The 22,097-nt window shown below is 36.7% G+C and overlaps 1 protein-coding gene across 2 annotated transcripts in view; it reads right to left on the bottom strand.

Annotated features, from left to right (window-relative positions):
• Sntg1 (syntrophin, gamma 1) overlaps positions 1-22,097 on the bottom strand; it is an 841,911-nt gene that overhangs the window by 276,056 nt on the left and 543,758 nt on the right. For both annotated transcript variants that reach the window (NM_001411862.1, XM_087550418.1), the window contains 1 exon segment: positions 7,883-7,985. In NM_001411862.1, the coding sequence (NP_001398791.1) occupies positions 7,883-7,985 (103 nt within the window).

Here is a 22,097-nt window from a genome sequence, read left to right as displayed (position 1 = left end):
CCAGGGCCTTGCGCTTCCTAGGTAAGCGCTCTACCACTGAGCTAAATCCCCAGCCCTTGAAATGTTATCTTAAAACTTATATAGAAACCCAAAGAGCCCAGAAAACCCAAGTAATCCTGAAAATGAAATAACTTCCAGAAATATCACTGTTCATGATTTTAAGTAACACTGTAGAGCTATAATGAAAACTACATGGCACTGACATAAAAACAAATGTGTTGATAAATGTAATAGAATTCAAGATAAAGTTATAAACCTGCATAATTAATTTTAGGTAAAGACCAAAAATATATACTAGAAAAAAGACAGCATCTTCAAGAAATGATACTAGTTAAAATGAAAATAGATCTATATTTCTTAATCTGAATACACACACACACACACACACACACACACACACAGAAACAAACACACATGCATACACATATACACACACTAAATGGATCAGGGACCTCAACATAAAACCTGATTTATTCTATTTAAAGTAGTAAAAAGAAATATCCTAGGTGTTACAGGCACAGAAAAGAATGTTCTAAATTAGACTCTAATAAAAGAGACATTAAGAGCAACAAATGACATGGAGGACCACATGAAGCTCAATAGAGTCTGTGAAGAAATGAATAACATCATTCAAGCAGCATGCTATCCTGTGGAATGGGGGGAATCCTTACTAATTATACATCTGACAGAGGGTTAGCATCTAGAACATAGAAAGAACTCACAAATTAAATGTCTAGTTAGAATATAACACATTTATAAAATGAACCATGAAACTATACAGAGACATCCCAAAAGCAGAATCAAAAGTGGCTGAGAATCACTATAAAAATAATCAGAATCTTTAGCCATTGAGGACTACAAATTAAGATGGCTTTGAGATTTCATCTTACAAAAGTCATAATAGCTAAAATTTTAAAAATATTGTAGCAAGTGTTGCAGTGGAGTAGGGAAAAGAGGAGCATGTATTCACTGTTGGTAGAAGTATGAACTGGTACAACAATGAAAATCAATGTGGAGGTTCCCCAAGAGCTGAAAGTTGATCTACCATAAGATCCAGATATACCATTGGTGGACATATATCTAGAGGATTCTACATTTGCTACAAAGATACTAGATTATCCATATTTTTGCCGCTTTTTCAAAATATTCAGGAAATGGAAATAGTCTATATATTCTTTAACTGAAAGATGTTAATGAAACATGGTACATTTATACCATTTTACACCTCATCTGTTTAAAATAAAATGGGAAACTTGAAGTTAAATCAGTAGAATTAGAAACAACCGCACTTAATGTGGTAACTTAGACCTAGAAACACACTGTATATTTTTGCTAAATATTTAGATATACAAGTTTTAGTTGGTATCCTTACAACAGTTAAGTATCTAATTAAAGGGCCTTGGGGTAAAGAAGATCTCTAAAGGAAGCTTAGATAGAATAGAATGTTACTGGAGGAAAAGGGGAAAATACAATGGGAAGAATTAGGTTGATTGAAGGATACAGTAGAGGTGGGACCTTGATGATAAGATTATTTCTGAAGATACCACATTCTTATGTTATAAAACATAGAGAAATATATCTGATATTCCATTGGATGATCTATCCTGACTGGTTAGTCTTCATAGTTCTTAAAGATACTATATACATTACTAGAATAGAAAAAAATGAACTCTACAATAAAGACCTGTCTGGTAATATAAGTCTACCTGTACACAATATTGCCATTGATGTTATGAGTGACCAACCACTCTGTTTTGTTTGAATTAAGTCGTACTCTATGAAATGAAACCTATTCCTGAGTCTGTCAGTGACTTCAAAAGCCTATGACTAGAAATACCATGAGCTCTTGGGTAAAACCAACTAATTTTCTGGTAAGTAGAGATAGCAATACAATGACTTCTCATTCATTATGGTTATCTCATGTAGTGCTTTGAAAATTCTTGACCTAGGGAGTGGCAATATTTTGAGGTGTGGCCTTGTTGGAATGGCTATAGCATTGTTAGAGGAAGTGTCACTCTGGAGGTGGGGTTTGAAGCTCTGCCCAGTGTGGAAGAGACAGACTAATCCTGTTGGTCTTTAGAACAAGGTGGAGAACTCTCAGCTCCTTCTGCATCAAGCCTGCCATGCTCCTCCCTTGATAATAATGTACTAAACCTCTGAACCTTTAAGCCAGCCCAGTTAACTGTCTTCCTTTATAAGAGTTGTCTTGATTGGGAGGTTTGTTCATAGCAGCAAAACCCTAACAAAGACAGAAGTTGTTATCAGGGACTGGGGTATTGCTATGAGATGACTGACCATGTTCTGTTTGGGAGAATGTGGATTTTAGAACTTTAGATTTGGGAAGAGAGGAATGCCTAAAGTGGGGCTTAATGTACCCTCCTAGACAAAATATGGAAGACGGTGCTGCCGAGGATGACTTGAACTCTGTAGGCCTGCAGTCCCAGGAGGTTTCAGTAGTAGAGGATTTTCGTAAGTGGCCCGGAGACTGTTCTTATGATATTTGGTGAAGAATGTGGCTGCTTTTTTGCCCTTGCCCGAAAAGTCTGTTTGAGGCTAAGATGAAGGGATTTAGATTAATTCATCAACAAAATAAGTCTCAAAAGAGCCCAGCAGAGTTTCATACGGGATAATAATTATGGATTTGTTTTCATTCTTCTACACGTAGACATTCTGTTAGACCACCACCATTTGTTAAAGAATCTTTCTTTTTTACATTGTATGGTTTTGCCTTTTTTTAATCAAAAATTAAGTGTCCATAGGTATGTGAGTTCATTTCTGGGTCTTTGATTCAATTCCAATCATCAACATGTCTATTTCTGTACCAACACTATGCAGTGTTCTTTTTTTAAACCACTTTTGCTCTGTAGTGCAGTTTGAGGTCCTGGATGGAGATCCTCCTGAAGTACTTTTATTGTTCATGATAATTTGGTTATGCTGGATTTTTTATTTTTTCATATGATGTTGAGGATTGCTCTTTCAAGGTCTGTAGACCTAAACATAAAAACAAAATACACTAAATATCATATAATAGAAAGTCTGAAAAGCCTTGACAGTCTCCTAAGTACAGGAGACAATTTCCTAAATAGAACACCAATGGCTCAGGTTCTAAGACAATTGGTAAATGGAACCTCATAAAACTGCAATGTTACTGTAAGGCAAAGGACATTCTCAATAGGACAAAACAGCAATCTAACAGATTGTGAAAGGATCTTCACCAACCCTACATCTGATAGAGGGCTAATATCCAAAATCTATAAAGAATTTAAGAAGTGGAACAACAACAACAACTCAAATAATCCAATTAAAAAATGGGGCACATGTAGTGGAAATTTCCGCTAACTGATTAAATAAAGATAACAAGAAGCCAATCACTGGACAAAGAGGAGGCAGGACTTCAGGGTCCGTAGAGGAAGAGAGGACACAGAAGAGAGGAACTTCTTTTTGGACAGCTGGAGCAAGGCAGACACGATGTACAAGGTTGGAGGTTGTTAGTTCAGATGGCAAATCTGCCACCAGAAAATTTCTAACATAGAATTGTTCCTAAACTTAGGATGCTAGGTTCTGCACCCAGCAAATGTGTTATCTGTTGATTTGAAACTAATATTTTCTGATGTCTTCCTTCTCCCTGTGATTCCACTGAGCTGCAAGAAAAGGTAACAGTGACAGCATTGGTTTGCAAGAGGGCACCCCAGCTAGTCATGAAAATTTGGGAGTGCACAGCAGGTTTGTCAGCAGCCAGCCTGTGGTGGAGAGAGTGATTTTGGAGCTCTGGAGAGCCAGAGCCAGCCTTAGTGGAACAGGCTTTGGCAAAAGGGAAAACATGCTGTCTTCGGATCAATACTGGGGTCGGAACAGACCTAGACCACTGCCTGGTGCCTAGCTGATGACAGCATGGGTTTTTTTTTTGTTTTTTGTTTTTGTTTTTGTTTTTTTATCTGTTTTGTTTTTTAGTTTGTTTATTTTTTAATATTATGTGCTACAGGTATAGAGCTAAACAGAGAATTCTCAACAGAAAAATCTTGAATGGCAGAAAATCACTTAAAGAAATGTTCAATGTCCTTAGTCATCAGGGAAATGCAAAACAAAACAACTTTGAAATCCCATCTTACACCCATCAAAATGACTATGATCAGAAACTCAAGTGATAGCACATGCTGGTGAGGATGTGTAGCAAGAGGAATACTCCTCCCTTGCTTGTATGAATGCAAACTTGTGCAAACACTTTGAAAATCATTTTTGGTGGTTTCTAAGAGAACTAGGAATACTACCTCAAGATACAGCTATACCACTCTTGGTCATATACTCAAAAGATGCCCCACCATCTCACAAAGTCATTTGTTCAACTATGTCTGTATCAGCTTTATTTGTAATAGTCATAAACTAGAAACACCAGAGATGTTCCTCAAACTGAACAATGAATAAAAAAAATGTGGTACATCTACACAACGGAATACTCTTCAACTAAGAAAAACAAAGACATCATAAATTTCACAGGCAAATGGATAGATCTTGAGAATATCATCCTGAGTGAGGTAACCCAGTTCCCAAAGGACATGTATGGTATGTACTCACTTAAAAGCAGATATTAGCCATAAATTTCAGGAGACCTATACTACATTCTACAGTCCCAAAGAAGCTAAACAAGAAGGAAGGCACAAGCAAGAATATTTGAATCTCATTTGGAAGGGGGAATAAAATAGTCCTAAGAGGCAGATGGAGGGAGGGAACTGGGTGGCAGAGGAGATGGGAGGGGAATAGGGGAGGTTCTGGGTCAGATATGGAAAGGGACAGGAGGGATGTCCAGTTGGTCATGAGAATGAATGGAAATTTGCAACTGACTGTTGTGGCAAGGTAGGAGGCATCCTCAGGAAGAGACAGATACCTGGGATAAGAGATACACCTGAGAATCAGTGGGGATGTCCTTAGCTGTGAGTCACAATATTTGAGATATGAAACCTCATGTAGCCATGCAGGAACCCCAGTGGAGTTATCAACTGTGGATAAGGACAACACACCCATAAAACTTTTGACCCAAAATGTATCTTGTCTACAAGAAATGAAAGGACAGAGGATGGAGAAGAGACTGAGAGAATGGCCAAACAATAACCAGACCAACCTGAGACCTATCACATGGACAAGCATCAATCCTTGACACTATTAAAGATACTCTGTTATGTTTGCAGACAGAAATCTAGCATGGCTATCCTCTGAGAAGCTCCACTCAGCAGCTGACTCAGACAGATGTACACATTCACAGCCTAACAGTGGATGGAGCTCAGGAAAGCTTATGGAAGAATAGGGGGAAGGACTGAAGGCTCTAAGGGAATAGGAATTCCATACCAAGAACAACAGGCTCAACTAACCTGGACCCTTGGGGCTCTCTGAGACTGATCTAACAACCAAAGAATATATAGGCACTGGACTTAGCCTTCCCTCACATATGTAGTAGATGTGCAGCTTGGTCTTCATTTGAATCCTGGAAAATTAGAGTGGGGGCTATCCCAAAAGATGTTGCCAGTACTCGTGATATGTTCTTCTAGCTAGGTTGCCTTATCTGGCCTCAGTGAGAGAAGATGTGACTATCCCGCAGAGACTTGATATTTGAGGGTGGGGGAATACCCAGGGGGTACCCACCAACTCTGAGAAAGAGAGGGGTATTGGGAGTAGGATTGTAAGAGGGAGTGATGGGGGCAATGAGAGGGATGTAAAATAAATGAGTAAAATAAATAATTAAATAAATGTGGTTTAATTATGGGGGGGGAAAAGTCCAAAAGAGACTTTGTTCTCTGTTTTAGTTTCACAAAGAGCATTATGACCAAGCATGTTAAGCTTAAAAAGAAAGAAAATACATAATGTATGGTTCAAGTAATAATAAAGGGCTACAGGAAGTGAAACCAGACAAAGAACTGTGCTGCAGTCAACAAAGCCAGAAGGAATTATACATTATAGACACAGAGATGCTGAGTTTGGAGTTTGGCCAACTTATATTTGGTCTTGCTTTAGCCCAGTGTTTCCTTCCTATTGAATTTTAGAATGATAATATATATCCTGTGATATTGGAGGTATGTGATTTGTTGTTTGATTTTGATTTTTATAGGGGATTATAGTTAAGTGATTGGATGAACCTCAGAAGAGACTTTGAAATTTTGACTTTTAATATTGTTGAGACTATTATAGACTATAGGACTTTTGAAGGTGAACAAATGTATTTTGCATTATGCTATGCCTATGTATAGCCCCCATTGACTCGTGTGTTTGAACAAACATGGAGGGCTCAAGGAGTGGAAGGTAGTGGTTTGAATATGCTCGGCCCAGGGAGTGGCACTATTTGAAGGTTGGTCTTGTTTGTGTAGGCGTGGCCTTGTTGGAGGAAGTGTGTCACTGAAGGGGTGAGCTTTGAAGCTCTGTCCAATGTGGAAGATTCAGTCTTCTCCTCTTGGCCTTCAGAACAAGATGTAACATTCTCAGCTTCTCTCACATCATGCTTACTTGGATGCTGCCATGCTCCTGCCTTGATAATAATGAACTAAACCTCCGAACCTGTAAGCCACCACCAAATATATATCCGTTATAAGATGGTGATGGTGTCTGTTCACAGCAATGAAACCCTAACTAAGACATCCCATTAATTAGTCTGAGGCTCAATCCTCATCATTGAGCTTTTTCACCCAGTAGATAGCAACTAACACAGAAGCCCACAACTGGTGAGTATTCAGAGAATATAAGACATCGCACAGGTAAATGTGATCCCTACATCAAATCATCCCTTGCAACGTTCAGGGATGTTTGCAGAAGAGATGACTGAAATATTACCAGAATCAGAGGCAGTAGATGACTTAAACAATGTTTTACTTTTTAGACACATTAGGGCAAAAGCATAAATGACTCACAAAAATTATCACAGCATCCACAAAGCTAGCACAAGATCAAGCCAGAAGGTATCATAGCACGTGAATGACATCTATGTAAAATGGGATACAAATGGAAAGCAAATGAATGTATGCAAAGATGCTGACCATCAGTAGTGATTAGGGAAGTTCAACCAAAACCACAGTATCATTGGTGATCCATGAAAACAACCATGTTGAAAAAAAAACAGCAAGATATTTACAGATAATTGAAAGAAATTGATGATGTTGGTGCAAATGTGACATTGTTGGTGCAAATGTGAAATGGCAATGTCCCCATTGAAAGTATCATACCTAGTATTCAAAACAACACAGAGAACTAGAAATCCCACTTCTGGGTGTACATCCCAAACAACAGAAAGCATGATCTCAAAATAATACTTGTATGAGTACTACCTTATTGATAATAGCAAAGCCATGGAACCAAGAAAATGCCCATTAGTTGATAAAAGTTCAAATATAATGAAATTTGTATTAGTCTTAGAAACAAATGATATCTTGTCCTAGGGCCAAGACACATGTTTCACCATGCATTAACAACTACTACAACACACACACACATACACACACACACACACACACACACACACACACATACACACATACCTCATCATAAACAAAGCTTCTAAATAATGAGAAAATTATCTGAACACAAATTTATCCCCAAAGCAATTAAAATGGTTAAGAAGCATATGGAACATGGTAAAGGGTTGTGTAAAGTAACAGTACAAGGGGAGAGCAGAGTTGGTTAAAATTAAGTGCCAGATTTCATAATCACTAGAAAGGAAGAGTTTCAATATTATCAACATAAAAAAATAAAATTTGTAACTTTCAAGAGAAATGAATTCTACATGATTTGGTGATTCTATGCAGTATTCGTGTATGTATTTCACACTGTAAGAAAAAAAATACCAAGTTCTGGGTGGAAAGAAATGCAATGCTGTGATTACTGTCTCTGTTCCACAGATGCTTACATGCACAGTCTTCGTTAAGTGGGAGTTTGAGGAAAGCAGGAGCTCTTTTTAAAAATGACACTGTCAGGGTCACTTCCTCCCCAGCATTCCGAAGAACCTGAACCTGGAGATAGAAAAGATGAACAGAATATGGCCACCATTAGTTATACAGTTTACTATAATTATAAGCCCTGGGCACTATTGACTTTTTTCACCTCTTGATTTTTCTCTTGTGGTCAGAAACACTTTGGAAAAGATAAAAGGATAACTTCCTAATTAGTGCTGTCATAGACCCAACTCTCTTCCTGCTTATGTCCTCATGCTTCAGTCTGATAGGATGCCCTGTGAACATCTCAGTCACGTCCACAGAACCCCTCCTAAGCTATGGTTATCTTAGTGTTAGGGTTGATCACAAACTCTAAAGAATGGCAGTTGTTAAACAATGTTGGGGACACTATATCTTTTAATGTAATGACTGTTTAGTGAGTACACATTTGTAGTGTTACACTGATTAATATTGCTGGTAAAAGGGAAATGATCTTGCAGGTATGACGCAAAGAAATATTTCTTATAAAGCTGCATCAATTTATTCAAACATTTTAAAACACTGCTAAACCTTTTCTTTTCCCTGAAAAGCTGAGAAATAAGAAATTTGGTATCATTAGTAATCCTCGACACTTGAAATTATAGAATACATAGGTTTAGTACTACCAGCTAACAAAGTTCTAGTTTCCCTAAAAATTAAAAAATAAAAAATAATCAGTAGAAAATAAATCTAAAAATAGCAATTAAAGGAAGGCTAAGAGTCTTAGATGTATAAGTTATAATAGTTGTGGCAAATCAGATAAATATGGGTACCATTATAAACGCTGATATAAACCACATACAGAGTTAAGAATCTTTAGGAAGATACAGTTAAAGAAACACAAAAACATACACTTGTCATAAGCATAAAGACAATGTCTATCCTGAGAATTTCCTATTGTTCTGAAAGTTTTCTTTTCCAAACATGGAGATTGTGCCGCAACAGTGGTCATGGTTTCTGACATCCCAGGCATCCCATCCTGAGGCAAATACTTAGGATGATAAGCGAGGTCCACAATCCTCATCAATTTGTTATCCCACAGCAGGGGCTGGCTGGAAATATCCAACTAAACCAAACCTTTCCTAATTAGTGACACCAGGAGGCCAATCTGGAAATTTCTTTCATCTCTTCAGGCTATACAAGCAGAGAACAGTGGGATTTCCAGTGAGAAAAGACCAATCAACCAGAACAGAATCTTGCAAATAAACTCCATACTACATAGTCTAAAGAGATACAAAGCCAAACTTATGTATTGAACAATAAACTCATTGCTTTAAAAATTACAGGAAACTAACAGAATCTTACTAACAATTGGCTAAATAAAAAGTTGGCAAAGATGAAATAAAACATATTAAAGAAAAAATGAACCATTTGAAAGGGAAAGTAACAACCAGCTCACAAGATAAACCACCCATTAGAGCTATATGACAATGATCATAAAATAATCTGAAAAATAAGCAAGAAGTTACAATTGTGTCAAATTCATTGAAATACCATAAGCTTACAGCAAAGAGATGTTGAATTATCAAAACATTGAAACAGAATTCATAAAACACAAATTATAATGATATAAATAGAATACTTTCTGGATTAAAGAATAGAACAGTGCTGGAGAATCAGGAACACTGACTCAGTGGAAATAAGAGCTTCAGTGATAACGGGCATGCACATCTGTGAACATTTTTACACCTGTTTTAGTAACATTATTTAACATGAAAAGGTGTTAAATCATACTGAGACACTGAACCATGCCTGGACCTCCTGAGTGGAAGCCAGCATGTGGTAGAGACATGAGAGAGAGAGAGAGAGAGAGAGAGAGAGAGAGAGAGAGAGAGAGAGAACTTGTTTGTGTGCTATGTATCCAGACAGACCTGGGAAAGTGAAGGCAGTGGGGAACAGCCAGATGTGAGAGGCCTGTGCTATCCCTGAGTCCACAGTGATGTCCAGACCCATGCTGCTGCTGAGGGCCATACCTAAGTCTATGATTCTACTGCAGTGGTCTGTGTTGATATGTATGTTCTCTAATACAACCAATGCTATCCAGATGCCTGTGGTGTGGACTGTAGCCTGAAGCCATGTGGATATCCAAGGGCCTCGCTAAGCTGGCTCCACTCAGGGTAGTGCCAGGAGTGCCACTATGACAAACAAGTATGTAAGGGAGAGATAGGAAAACAGAGGATCTGAATGGCACATTCACTGAAGCCTGCAGTTGGTAGAGGAACAGGTCATGAACTTGAGGTGTTTTCAAAATGTGTTTTTGTTGTTTTGCACTTTCGTTTGTTTTGTCTGTGTGATTTTGTGGGTTTGTTGTTAATTTGTTTTGTTTTTCTTTTCTTTTCTAAACTTCACTTTTATTTTTATTTTCCTTGGGGATAGGAGGTTATATGAGCAGAGAGCAGATATGGAAGAATTTGGAAATGTGTGGGGTAGGATGCATGATAAAATTCCCAAAGATTCAAAAAGTATGTTAATTAAAAAGAATTGATACAATTAACCATATAAAAAATTAAGTTGACATAGAATACACAGCCCTTGTATTTTGCAGTACACATATGTGATAAATACTGAATAACAGCAGAAGCAGAATTGATACATGTAACATGTGAACACTTATACATAGGATCATCTTAAGTGAACAAAGATGGAAAGTCAGAATCACCAAGACTTGGGAAAAAATAAATGAATATCTATGATAATTATTCTAGTCAAATTTTTAATGAAGGTGCTAAGTCAGAGTACTGAGGGTAAAAATAATAGAAATCTGAACCCAAAATAAATTTAAAAGAAAGAAAACTATTTTTAGTTGAAGATGTCATGTGCTTTACAATGACAGTAGGCAATGTTAGAGTTAAAAGCAAAAATAGCCACAGGTGATAAAATTAATGATATGGAATAAGTACACACTCAACTCCTTTTCTGTGTCCTGGCAATAAATTTTTGATTGTAAAAAAAAAAGCCATATATAAAAGCAACAACAGTATGAGGCACTTGTGTATTGATTGGACGGAAGTTTATGAAACTACTATGCACTTTGATATATAGAACATCGCTAATTTTTAACATATCTTAATGAGTGTTGGGAGATGACTTACATCATTATTTGACCTATAGAAAGAAATAGAGTGCAACAAAGACCCAGAAAACCTTTCTAGAGAAATTGTGAAATTGATTCTGAAAGTCATCACATTGAAGTACAGAAATTGTAGAATAAACACCAAAAAAAAAAGGAAAAAGAAAAGAAAAGGAAACAGAGAATGTGACTGATTATTGAACATTACTTGACTTCAAGAGTTAATGGGAAAATTGAAATACTGATAGTGAAAACAAACAAACAAATCCTCAATGTTTAGATAAAGACATATTCCAATATATAAAAGCAAGGAAATTAAACTATTTTAAATCAAAATTCATTTATAAAACAAATAGTCCATCAAAAATTTCAACCAGATATAACCCTAAACAACCTATATCAATACAGATTAACTCACAAATATTTACAATATGACTAATATTAGGAAAAGGTAAACACCACTAAAAGTTTTCTATGGTATCTAAAAAAGAGCCCTGGCTGGTGTTGCTAAGGCTGTGTAGGAAAGTGAACTTTCCTATCTGACTGGTTGAAGTGAAAGAAGCATATATAGGCATCAGCATGTGATCACAATGTCAGGCATGTGCCATATACATGATTAGTTTTCTTTTTACCATGTGGTTGCTTGTATTATGTTAATTTGGGTCCCCAAAATTGTTTACACGAGAATCTGAATGTTCACTCATTAGACACTGAGGGACCCTGCACCGATTTGTTTCTGATTGATAAATAAAGTTGCTGGCAGTCAATGACTGGGCAGAGAATACAGAGGTGGGACCATTAGGATTCTGAGTGAGACAGGGAGGAAGAAGGAGATCCGCCATGATGGAGAAGAGAGGAGAGACGCCACACCTGAGAAGGTGAGGAACAGAGAATATAGCCACCTCGTAGGAGCTGGGGGGAGGGAGCACAAGATTTCGTTTTCTGATTTCATGGCGTACGTGTGTATTATTAAGTATAGGTTCAAGAGAGAAAATATTACAAGACCTCTTTTATACTTTGATATGATCTCTATGCATACACACGTACAGTGAACATATGAAAGAAAGAACATTTATTCTTTCTGGGACTGCATGATTTTTCTAGTGTCATCCATTTTCTTGAAAAAAATCCTCTTGAAAAGGATATTTCTTTCTTCTTCAAGAATGAAAAATAAAACTTTGTCATGTGTTTGTTTGATGGTTTCTTTATTTATTTGTTGATAGATAAATGGCTCAGGCCATTCATGTGAAAAATTCCAGAGAATAATCCTGACAAAAGTCCATCTTTTGATCAGTATTTAATATAATTAGCTTTTAAATTTTGGAATTGTTTTTTCTCTGGTGAATCTCAGAATTAACATATGGATCCCACAGCAAGATAATTCCACCCAAAATTCATTCCTTAATAGGGTATCTTCAAGAAATAAAGTTACTCCTGGGGGCACAAACCTTGAGATGACTAACACAACTAACCCAAGGTTGCCATAGAGTGCTTTCCGCTCTTTGGACTCCCACAGTAAATGATCACATTCAGAGGAAAAGAGCAAGAGATTTTAAGCTAGCTTCATGTTAGTTTCTGGATTCTGATTACAGCGAACACTATCTGATGACCAGAGAGAAACTGACAAGGGTTAATACACCCCCATTTGGGCACAAGATGCCCATGGCCCACTGATTAATTCTGGGTAACTGGGAGGTAAGCCAGGTGATCAGTCATTTTCTGACCTTCCTTTGGAGCCATGGTAACATTGGGTGGCCAAACAATCTGAGTGACCCAGCATCTGGGCACTGTCCACAGGGTTTCATATCTAAGCTGCACAAGAAAGTCAAGGACTCCACAGGACACTGGGGGCCAGACATTGAGTTTGAAGAGGCCCAGTGTGAGGATGTCAGGCAGTCTAGGCATAGTGCAAGAAAGAATCTAAAACAGCCTCCTATCCATTACATTCCCCAGTCAGACTGGTGAGATCTCTATGCAACACCAATTCAATTGTTAGTCATCTCTGCTATATTCCTGCCTTCTATCTTGTCTTTGTGTCTGGTTTATCTTAGCCTGTTCCAATCTGCTGCTGTTTACCAGGTTCCTGTAAACACAGGCTGACTTCACCATCTAGCCTCCTGCCAAAGTTTACCTGGCAGTGATGAAAAAGTCACTCCTAAAATTGGAGCTTTGGGGATAGGGGGTTCAAAACTACCATGCTCTGGACCACTGGGCAGCTTCAAAGAGCTCACAGCCCCACATGAAAGTCAGCAAGCAGGCCCCCAACAGCACTGCTGGATTTCTTTAAAAGGCTCTATTAATTACCTCTTTAAGGCATTCCATAGTAATTCAAATGTAAAAAATATTAATCTATAAGTACAGTCTATCAGAGGGAGCTAGAAGAAAAACTCCAACCTAAGGAGGTTAACTACAGAACGAAAACACAAAGAATAAATAATCTTAGACCACTAAAATCAAAAGAAACAAAAGACACACATAGCAACATTACCACCAACATCAAAATAACCTGAGTCCACAATCACTGGTCATTAGTATCTCTCATTATCACCAGTCTTGATTCCTCAAGAAAATACACAGACTAACAGAAGATATTTGAAAATAAAACCAATACTTTTGCTGCATACAAAAAAATCAGACCTCAACATCAAAAAATAGATATTACCTCAGGGTAAAGAGTTAAAAAAATGTCTCATACAACCAGACCTAAGAAACAAGCTTGAGTAGCCATTTTAATATCTAACAAAATAGACTTTAAACCAAAACTAATCAGAAGAGATAGGGAAGGATACTACATGCTCATCAAAGAAAAAAAATCTACCAAAATCACACTTCAATTCTTAACATCTGTGCCCCAACACACAAGGGCACCCAAGTTCACAGTGGAAATACTGCTACTGCTGAAACCATGTAGTGAATCTCATTCACTGATTATGTGAGACTTTATTAACCCTCTGTCGCCAATAGGCAGGTCATCTAGAAAGAAAAAAACCTGAGAAATGCAGGAGCTAATAGACTTTATAAATCTAGTGGTCCTAAGAGATATTTACAGAACATTTCACCTAACGATAAAAGAATTCACATTCTTCCCTGGGCCTCAGTGAACTGTCTCCACAACTGATCACATACTTGAACACAAAGCAAGTCTCAACCAATACAAGAAAATTGAAATAATTCCCTGCATCCAATAAGACCAACGAGTTTTAATGGTGAGTAACAACAACAGAAATAATGGAAAGCTTACAACATTGTAGAAACTGCACACATGCCTACTACATAAAAAAAATGGTTCAACACAGAAGTAATAAGTTAAAGACTTTCTATAACTAAATGAGAATGAATATATTATACCAAACTTATGGAACAGAATGAAAGTTGTTCTAATAGGTATGCCTTTATAAAGCAATTGGAGCCATCTCACACTGGCAACTTAACTGCATGCATGAAAACTGTAGAACAAAGAAAAGAAATCATAACTAAGAATAGTAGATTGCATCACATAATCAAACTCGGGGCTGATATCAATAAAATAGGAACAACACCTTACAATACAGAGAATCAATAAAACAAAGAGAAAATCAATCTTTGAGAAAATCAATAAGATAAATTCTTAACTAATTTAACTAAAAATCAGAGATAATAACCAAATGAACAAATTAGAATCAAAGAGGGGACATAATGGAGAGACTGAGGAAATTCAGAGAATCATAAGGATATTCTTTAAAAATTCATACTGCACCATATTGGAAAAACCTAAAAGAAATGAATAACTTTCTTAGTAGGTACAACTTACCAAAGTTAAATCAATATCAGAAAACCAATTTAAATAGAGATATAACCCCCTAGTGAAATATAAGGAGAAAGTCTACAAGACTTTTAAAAAAAGTTAACAACAAGACTCATCAAATTATTCCAAAAATAGAAACAAAGGAAATATTGACCAATTTATTTTATAAGGGCACAGATATCCTTATATCCAAACCACATCAGACCCATCAAAGAAAGAGAATTACAGAACTATTTCCCTTATGAGCATAGATGCAAAAATACTCAATAAAATATTTGCAAACTAGAAATACAAGAACATATCCAAAAGATCCTTCACCATGATCAAGTAGGCCTAAGCCGATCAATTCAGATATTGTTCATTATGTTAAAATCAATATTATCCACTATATAAACAGAGTTAAAAATACACATGGCCATCTCATTTGATGTAGAAAAAGAGTAAATCAATGGAACAAAGTTCATATGAACTCACTGAGACTGAAGCAGCATTCACTTGTCCAATCCAGGTGTACCTGGTCCTCTGTATGTACATTATAGTTTTCAGTTTAGTACTTTTATGGGATTCCTGAATGTGTAACGGAGTAGGTCTCTGTTTCTCATGCCTTCTGTTGAGGATCTTACTTATTAAGAGATTTGGGGAAGAAATTTGCTACATAGTTCAAGTTGTTTCCAATCCAGAACTCCTTCTAGAGAGCCCCTAGAGACCTAATGTTATGTAGGTGTGCTACAATATCTGATTCTGAGATGTTTATTTGAGGAAAGGGTCTATAATAGCCACTAACGATATTTCTAGTATGGATAGTAACTCAAGCATAGCAGCTGAACTTATATAGCTGGTGAGCATTATATAGAATTACATTTAGAAAAATGTACATCACCTAGTAATAATAATGGAATTAAATATGGAATTCTATACCTACAATATTACAAGAAAAGCAATGTAAGACCATTTCGAAACATGAATTCTCAATTTGAATTGCTATAGCTTGGCCTGTGGAGTAGTACTAACAAGGCTAGGCATACACCTACACAGGACAAAAGGGTTAGGATGTTACAGCTCTACAAACAATGGTACCATTTATTTTGTGCACTGACATAACTTACCTTTTCCTGTGTTTTAACTTAAAATCCTGGTATGAAAGTAGAACATCCTGTAGGCATTTCCTGCCTAGAGTAATTAGTTTTAAAATAAAATGACATAGCAGTAGAAATGCCTATTTAATGAAACATTGAAATAAATAATTTTAAAGTTAGGATATGTCAGAATTTATTTTCTTCTGAATTTTTAGCTCTAATATATAGTCAACAGTTTTATATTTTTGCAACTATTTATAGCTAAAAATGAAGGATTGCTTTTGAGTCCTAATAAATTTGAGTTCAAATAATGCCATATAACCTCTAATAAATATGATATAATAATTGAAATCATTTCCAATGTATACAATGATCATTTACCTAAATGATACAACAATATTGAAACAATCAATTACATTCATTACAATAGTTGAAGCTACTTATTAAAATGGTTTTATTATTCTCAAAGAGATCATTAAAACAATATTATATCTAGTAATGTTTATAAAAATTATGCTTTTGTTGACTCTAGTGGGATATGTAGCTAACTAGCTCACATAACTATATAAGCAATCTTATAGCATTTGATTAAATTTCAACATAATTTCCTCAAGGATTCAAGCAGTTATTAATTTTTTTCTTGTTATGTGTTCAACTTATAACTTTAAGATCTACTATATAAATTCAACTTTGCAATTGAAAATTACACAATTCAAAGCAAAACCACTTACTAAGAGGTAAAGTTGAGTTCTAAATATGTCTTAGTTTAAAAATGATACTTCTTAAAGAATAGATGACTGCAGTGCAATATTATTGCACTTTATGTTATCAAATAAGTAAGAATAAGATTAACATTTAAAAATGTATATGAGTAATATGAAAATGAGAGGACATTAGTAACAATATATACAATAGTTTCATTTTATTTTTGATATAATTACATCATTTCCAACTACACTGTGGTCCATCCAAACCATCCCATCTACACCTCCTTGCTCTCATTCAAATTTTCCTCCCTCATCTTTCCTTATGGAAATGTACTTAATAAATCAAAATAATAAAACTTTTCTACTCATGATTAGACTGTATTTTCTAACTAACAAGTTTTATTTGATATGATTTGTTTCATTGAAAACTCTTACATTCAATGCAGTGCTTTATTTTTTCACGTTTATTTAATGGGAAAAACCCTCCTTTCTAACAAGAATAAACTAAGAAATGAGCACCTCAACCTATAATAACCACAAAACTCAAATGGCAGAGGCCCGCATACAAACAAATAACCATACCCAGGGCAACATGGCACGATAAGACCCCAGCCACGTCAAGTTCTGAATATTCTAACACACCTGAAGAACAAGAAAATGACCATACATCTAATTTTATGAAGATGATAGAGGCCTTTCAAAAGGAAATAAATAAACCTCTTAAAGAAACACTGGAATATGCAATCAAATAGGTGAAGGAAATGAAAAAAGAACTGTTTAAGAGCTGAAAATAGAAATAAACACAACAAAGAAAACACACATTGAGAGAATGTAAGAGTTGGAAAACCTAGGAAAGAGAACAAGAACTACAGACACAAGCATCACCAACAGACCAAAGAAAGAATTTCAATCATAGAAGATACAATAGAAGAAATTGTTCAGTCAGACAAAGAAAATGTTGAATCTAAAGGTTCATGACAAAAAACATCCAGGAAATCTGGAACACTATGAAAAGATGCCTTTAAGTTTATAAGAAGCTTGCAAAATACCAAATAGATTGAACCTGAAATGTAAATCCTCCTACCACATAACAATCAAAATTAAATGTACAGAACAAAGAAAGAATATTAAAATCTTCAAGGGAAAAAGGTCAAAATACATATAAAGGCAGGCCTATCAAAATTACACATGACTTCCCCACAGAGACTCTAAAACCTGGAATGGCCTCAGCAGGTGTCTTGCAGTCTCTAGGAGACCACAGTTCCCAGCCAAGATATTCAATCACAATATATGGAGAAAACAAGATATTCAATGACAAAACCAAATTTAAACAATATCTTCCACAAATCCAGCCTTATCAAAGATACTAGAAGAAAAACTCCAACTGAAAAAGATTGACTACACCCAAGAAAACATAGGAAAAGTAAATAATTTTATACCAGCAAAACCAAAAGAAGTATGAAAGATAGAGTTTTAAATTAGCTCAAAACTCAGCAACAGGATCTGACTCAGGAAGACAGATTGTTAAAAATGCAGGAGAACTGGTTCAGAGACACTGACCCTCCCACCAGACTGAGTAAATGAGTAATGGGTTTTGTTCTGCTGCTGTGATGTTTGTTCAAGTCCCCTTTGTACCCTCCAGCCATTGTGTCCTGCAGAGAGTATTCCAGGAAACTGGTGGCCAAGCCTAACCAGATGTGTTTCAGATGCAGATGCCTCATCAACTCTGACAAACATTTACCCTATAGGACAATCAGGATCTGTTCTCAGGAGAATGCTTGACCTTTCCCCTCATTTAAACCCTAGAGTCTTAAGAACAATCCTGTGACTTGGAGAGTTTCCCCTTGTGACATTTTTGGTATTTCCTTTTGACATCCCCCCATCTCCTGAAGCTTGTGACTTCTTCCTTTAAAAAGCCCTTATCCCAGCCATTTGGGGTCGACCCCTCTGTCTCCTGCATGGGATACATGTCAGCCTGGAGATCTCCATAATAGATCTCCGTAATAAACCTCGCCTTTGCATATTACATCCAAAATGGTCTCTCTGTGTCTGGGGTCCATGATTTCCCGAGACTTGAGTAGCGGTCTCCCTTCGGGGATCTTTCAAGTACACACACACACACACACACACACACACACACACACACACACACACACACAGAGTACCCAACAGTACCCAATGTTCAAACTTGTCTGTATGCTAGTTCATATATTTTAGATAAAAATTGTTTGAAAAGTCAATGAAAGCATTTGTACCCATACTTAGCAGCATTTATACTGATGCTACTAAAAGCTACAGTCTCACAGCAAACCCATGGTCCTCTTGCTTTTACAGTCTTTCTCTACCCTCTTCGGAATTGTTTCCTGAACCTTAGTTGTAACAAATGTTTATAGATCCATTAGGGTTTAATGATGATTTAGTAAAATATTGGTTGTAGATTCCTCTCCAATTACTGTGATTTCACTAGCACTGAATAGTTAACTAGGATTTCAGTGCCCGAATAAAAGTGAGATGAATAAGGGTGATGACACCATTAAACAAGCCACATTGGGTGGGGAAAGCTCTTGCGGCTGCAAAACCACACAAAGTACTGGAAAACTGAGTAAGGCGGAAAACGGGAGCAGTGTTCTATTAAAAAAAAGAGCACACCAATTGGTTGCTCAATGTCAAACAGTCACTAAATGTTCATTTTTCATATACCAAAATGCATAACAGTATATGGAGTCAACAGCGTATATTTGGGAATACATAGGCATATGCAAATATGTATATGCATGAAATGACAATATATGTAAAATGAAGCCATTCATTTGAAGGAGACTAGGGAAGAAGTAGGGCGAGGAGATTAAAGTAAGAAAATGTTATATAAAATGCATTTTCAAAAATAAAAGTCAATGAGCAACCTTTAGAACTTTGCTTTAAAAGCATATTTTATTCTAACCGCAATTTCAAGATGATAATTTTCTCCTATCTGCTTCCGTATAGCACTCTATAGAGTTCAGCCCCTCCAACGTCACTTCACTGCCCAGTTATGAGAGAGAGGCAATAGTCCTTAAGAAACAAGTCCTTTTAGACACACAATCAAAGCAAAAGAGGGCAATATTTCTTTCTGTGTGGCTAATGCAGCCTTTGTAAAAAAAACCATGAGTGTTTTCTATGGGGATCAATAATGATAGACTTAAAAAACTCTAATTCTTGCAATGTGGTTAACATTCAAAAGCTGTGTGAAGGAACAGACACAGAAGTACTGAAAGGAAGGATGCACTTCCCTTCTGTTTTAACATCTCTGAAACTGCCTTAGGCTTCCTTTTCTGCAGAAAACAGAAATACATACAGAAGGCCTTTGAGAAGTAAATTTTCACTTGTTTAGCATACAAACCGAGTCTCTCAGCATGCAAGTCAGGGCCCCTGCAGTGACTCTGGCTAATCCTTCTTGGAAAGCACCCATTGTTTAGGGGCAGAGCTTGATGCAAGCAGGCCAGAGCCTGTGGAATCCTTCCCTTCCAAAGTGAATCTCCAGGAAGCATTTTATCAATGTCTCCAGAGTCCCCATCCATCGCACACCAGAAAACAAGAGCTTGCATCGCCATATTAAAATGTAATCAAATGTTTAGTAGGTCCCTCAGTCATTTAAAGCAGATCATTTTATTAAATGCATCCTAATCTTTCTTCGGTGATATGAAATCGATTCATAAATGCAACGACCAAGCAAGAAAAGTGCGTAGCACCACATCACTGCTGGAAACAGGAAAGAAACAACTTTTTTTTGGATGAAAAGATGGCAGGTTTTTTGTTTTGTTTTGTTTTGTTTTGTTTTGTTTACTGTCAATGTTTTTCTGTTGGATGTTTGTTGTGTTAGAACCAGTGTCTTGTTATGTCACACAGGCTGATCCAAAACCTCAGAATCTTTCTAACTCACCCTCCCATGCGTGGGTTTCAGAATGATGCTACCTTGTCCAGCCTTGCCAAACATTTCTTCTACCAAGCAATAGCTACCTGGCAGGCAAATAACTGTTGCCATTGTTATTTGCATATATTAATAAAATCTGTAAAGTTGACGGTCTCCCACAGATGATAACACTTGATTCGGTCACATGGCGGCTGTTAGGAAATACGAAGCACTGACAGAGTATGTCTGTCAAGCCAAAGTGCACCCCTGAGAAATTATCCCATGTAACAAATCTGATATAAAAGAAGTTTATTGGATTTGAGAGAGGCCTTGAGAACCTGAGGAAGAGATAGAGGCAGACAAGTAGACACACAGACAGGAAGACAGACAGGGATCAGAACCATGAGAACAAAGAGGAAGCATACTGGAAGAGGGGGAATGCTCGCCCAGAACAGAAGAGGGGTCCTTTTATCCACAGCACACTCCTGGTGCACCTGACTGAGGCAGCAGGGCTTGACATAAGCAGGGTTAGGTCCCTGAGAGCAGACCAGTGGAATTGTCTGTACACTAACAGTAGGTCTACAAGTATTAACCTGCAAATCATTGCAGGAAAACCATAGATAAATAAATGCATCATCTGTGATTTGTATAGTGGATATAAATACGGTCTTAGAAAAAATAGAAATCAATGTTTGCATTATGGTGGTGAATTCTTTATAATACTATCTCAAGCATATTGAACTGTCAAAATCTGAAAAGCAAGGCCAAACACTATCACACCCACATTAGATCTGCAGCTGCAGAATCCGGATATCCAATATTTGTTTATGTATGTGATCATAAAACTGTTCAGAATTAGAAAGTAAACATTTCAAAAATGCCTAGTTCATTCTCACCTTATTATATTGCAATTTTGGTCCACTGTGTGAGTCATGTAGATGATATTTAGAATGCTGTTATTCTGTTATTCTAAGCACAGTGATACTATGATACTATGATACTATGAAGGGGAACTTGTGACAGCATAGCCTGCTGCTCCAGTTTGCACAGAGAACCTTTATTGTCAGCTGTGGAAAACAGTGATATCTGTGAAAGAAACACTTCAGAATAAGTGTGTCTCAAATACAATGCTTTTAATGAGACGGGAAAACTAGTCTGATTTGTAGTGTTTAGCATATGAAGTATTAATTCTGTCACTCGATAACTATTGCTAACCTTCATAAATACTTTATCATGCACATAAAATGGCAGACATACGGTCATTGTAAACACTGTTAAGATAGCTTTTAAATTGTATAAGATGCACAGTTCTTAGAAGATTCCCCAATAATTAATGAAAATTTGGAAGTCATTTTGTAGCTTACTTAATAGAACTTACTGAGCATGTCTATGATCTGTCATTATCAGCCTGCCCTCTGTTTAGTTTACTCTTCTACAAATCCACTACTTTACCAGGTAAGGGGCCTCAATTTTACCTGGTTGCTAGGTGTCCAAGGACTAGAATCCTTCAGGGTCATTAACAAGTTCATGCTGTGGGCCTCAGGCTCAGAGCTCAGACCCATCCAAAATCTCTCCAAACCAAATACATCATTATCTTACCACCCCCAAATCTCTAACTCGGCAGC

The sequence above is a fragment of the Rattus norvegicus genome, chromosome 5 (assembly GCF_021556685.1).
Source record: "Rattus norvegicus strain SHRSP/BbbUtx chromosome 5, alternate assembly SHRSP_T2T, whole genome shotgun sequence".
Classification (NCBI taxonomy): Eukaryota; Metazoa; Chordata; class Mammalia; order Rodentia; family Muridae; genus Rattus; species Rattus norvegicus.
Note: the sequence above shows the minus strand (reverse complement) of the source record. Positions and strands in the feature narration are given on the sequence as shown.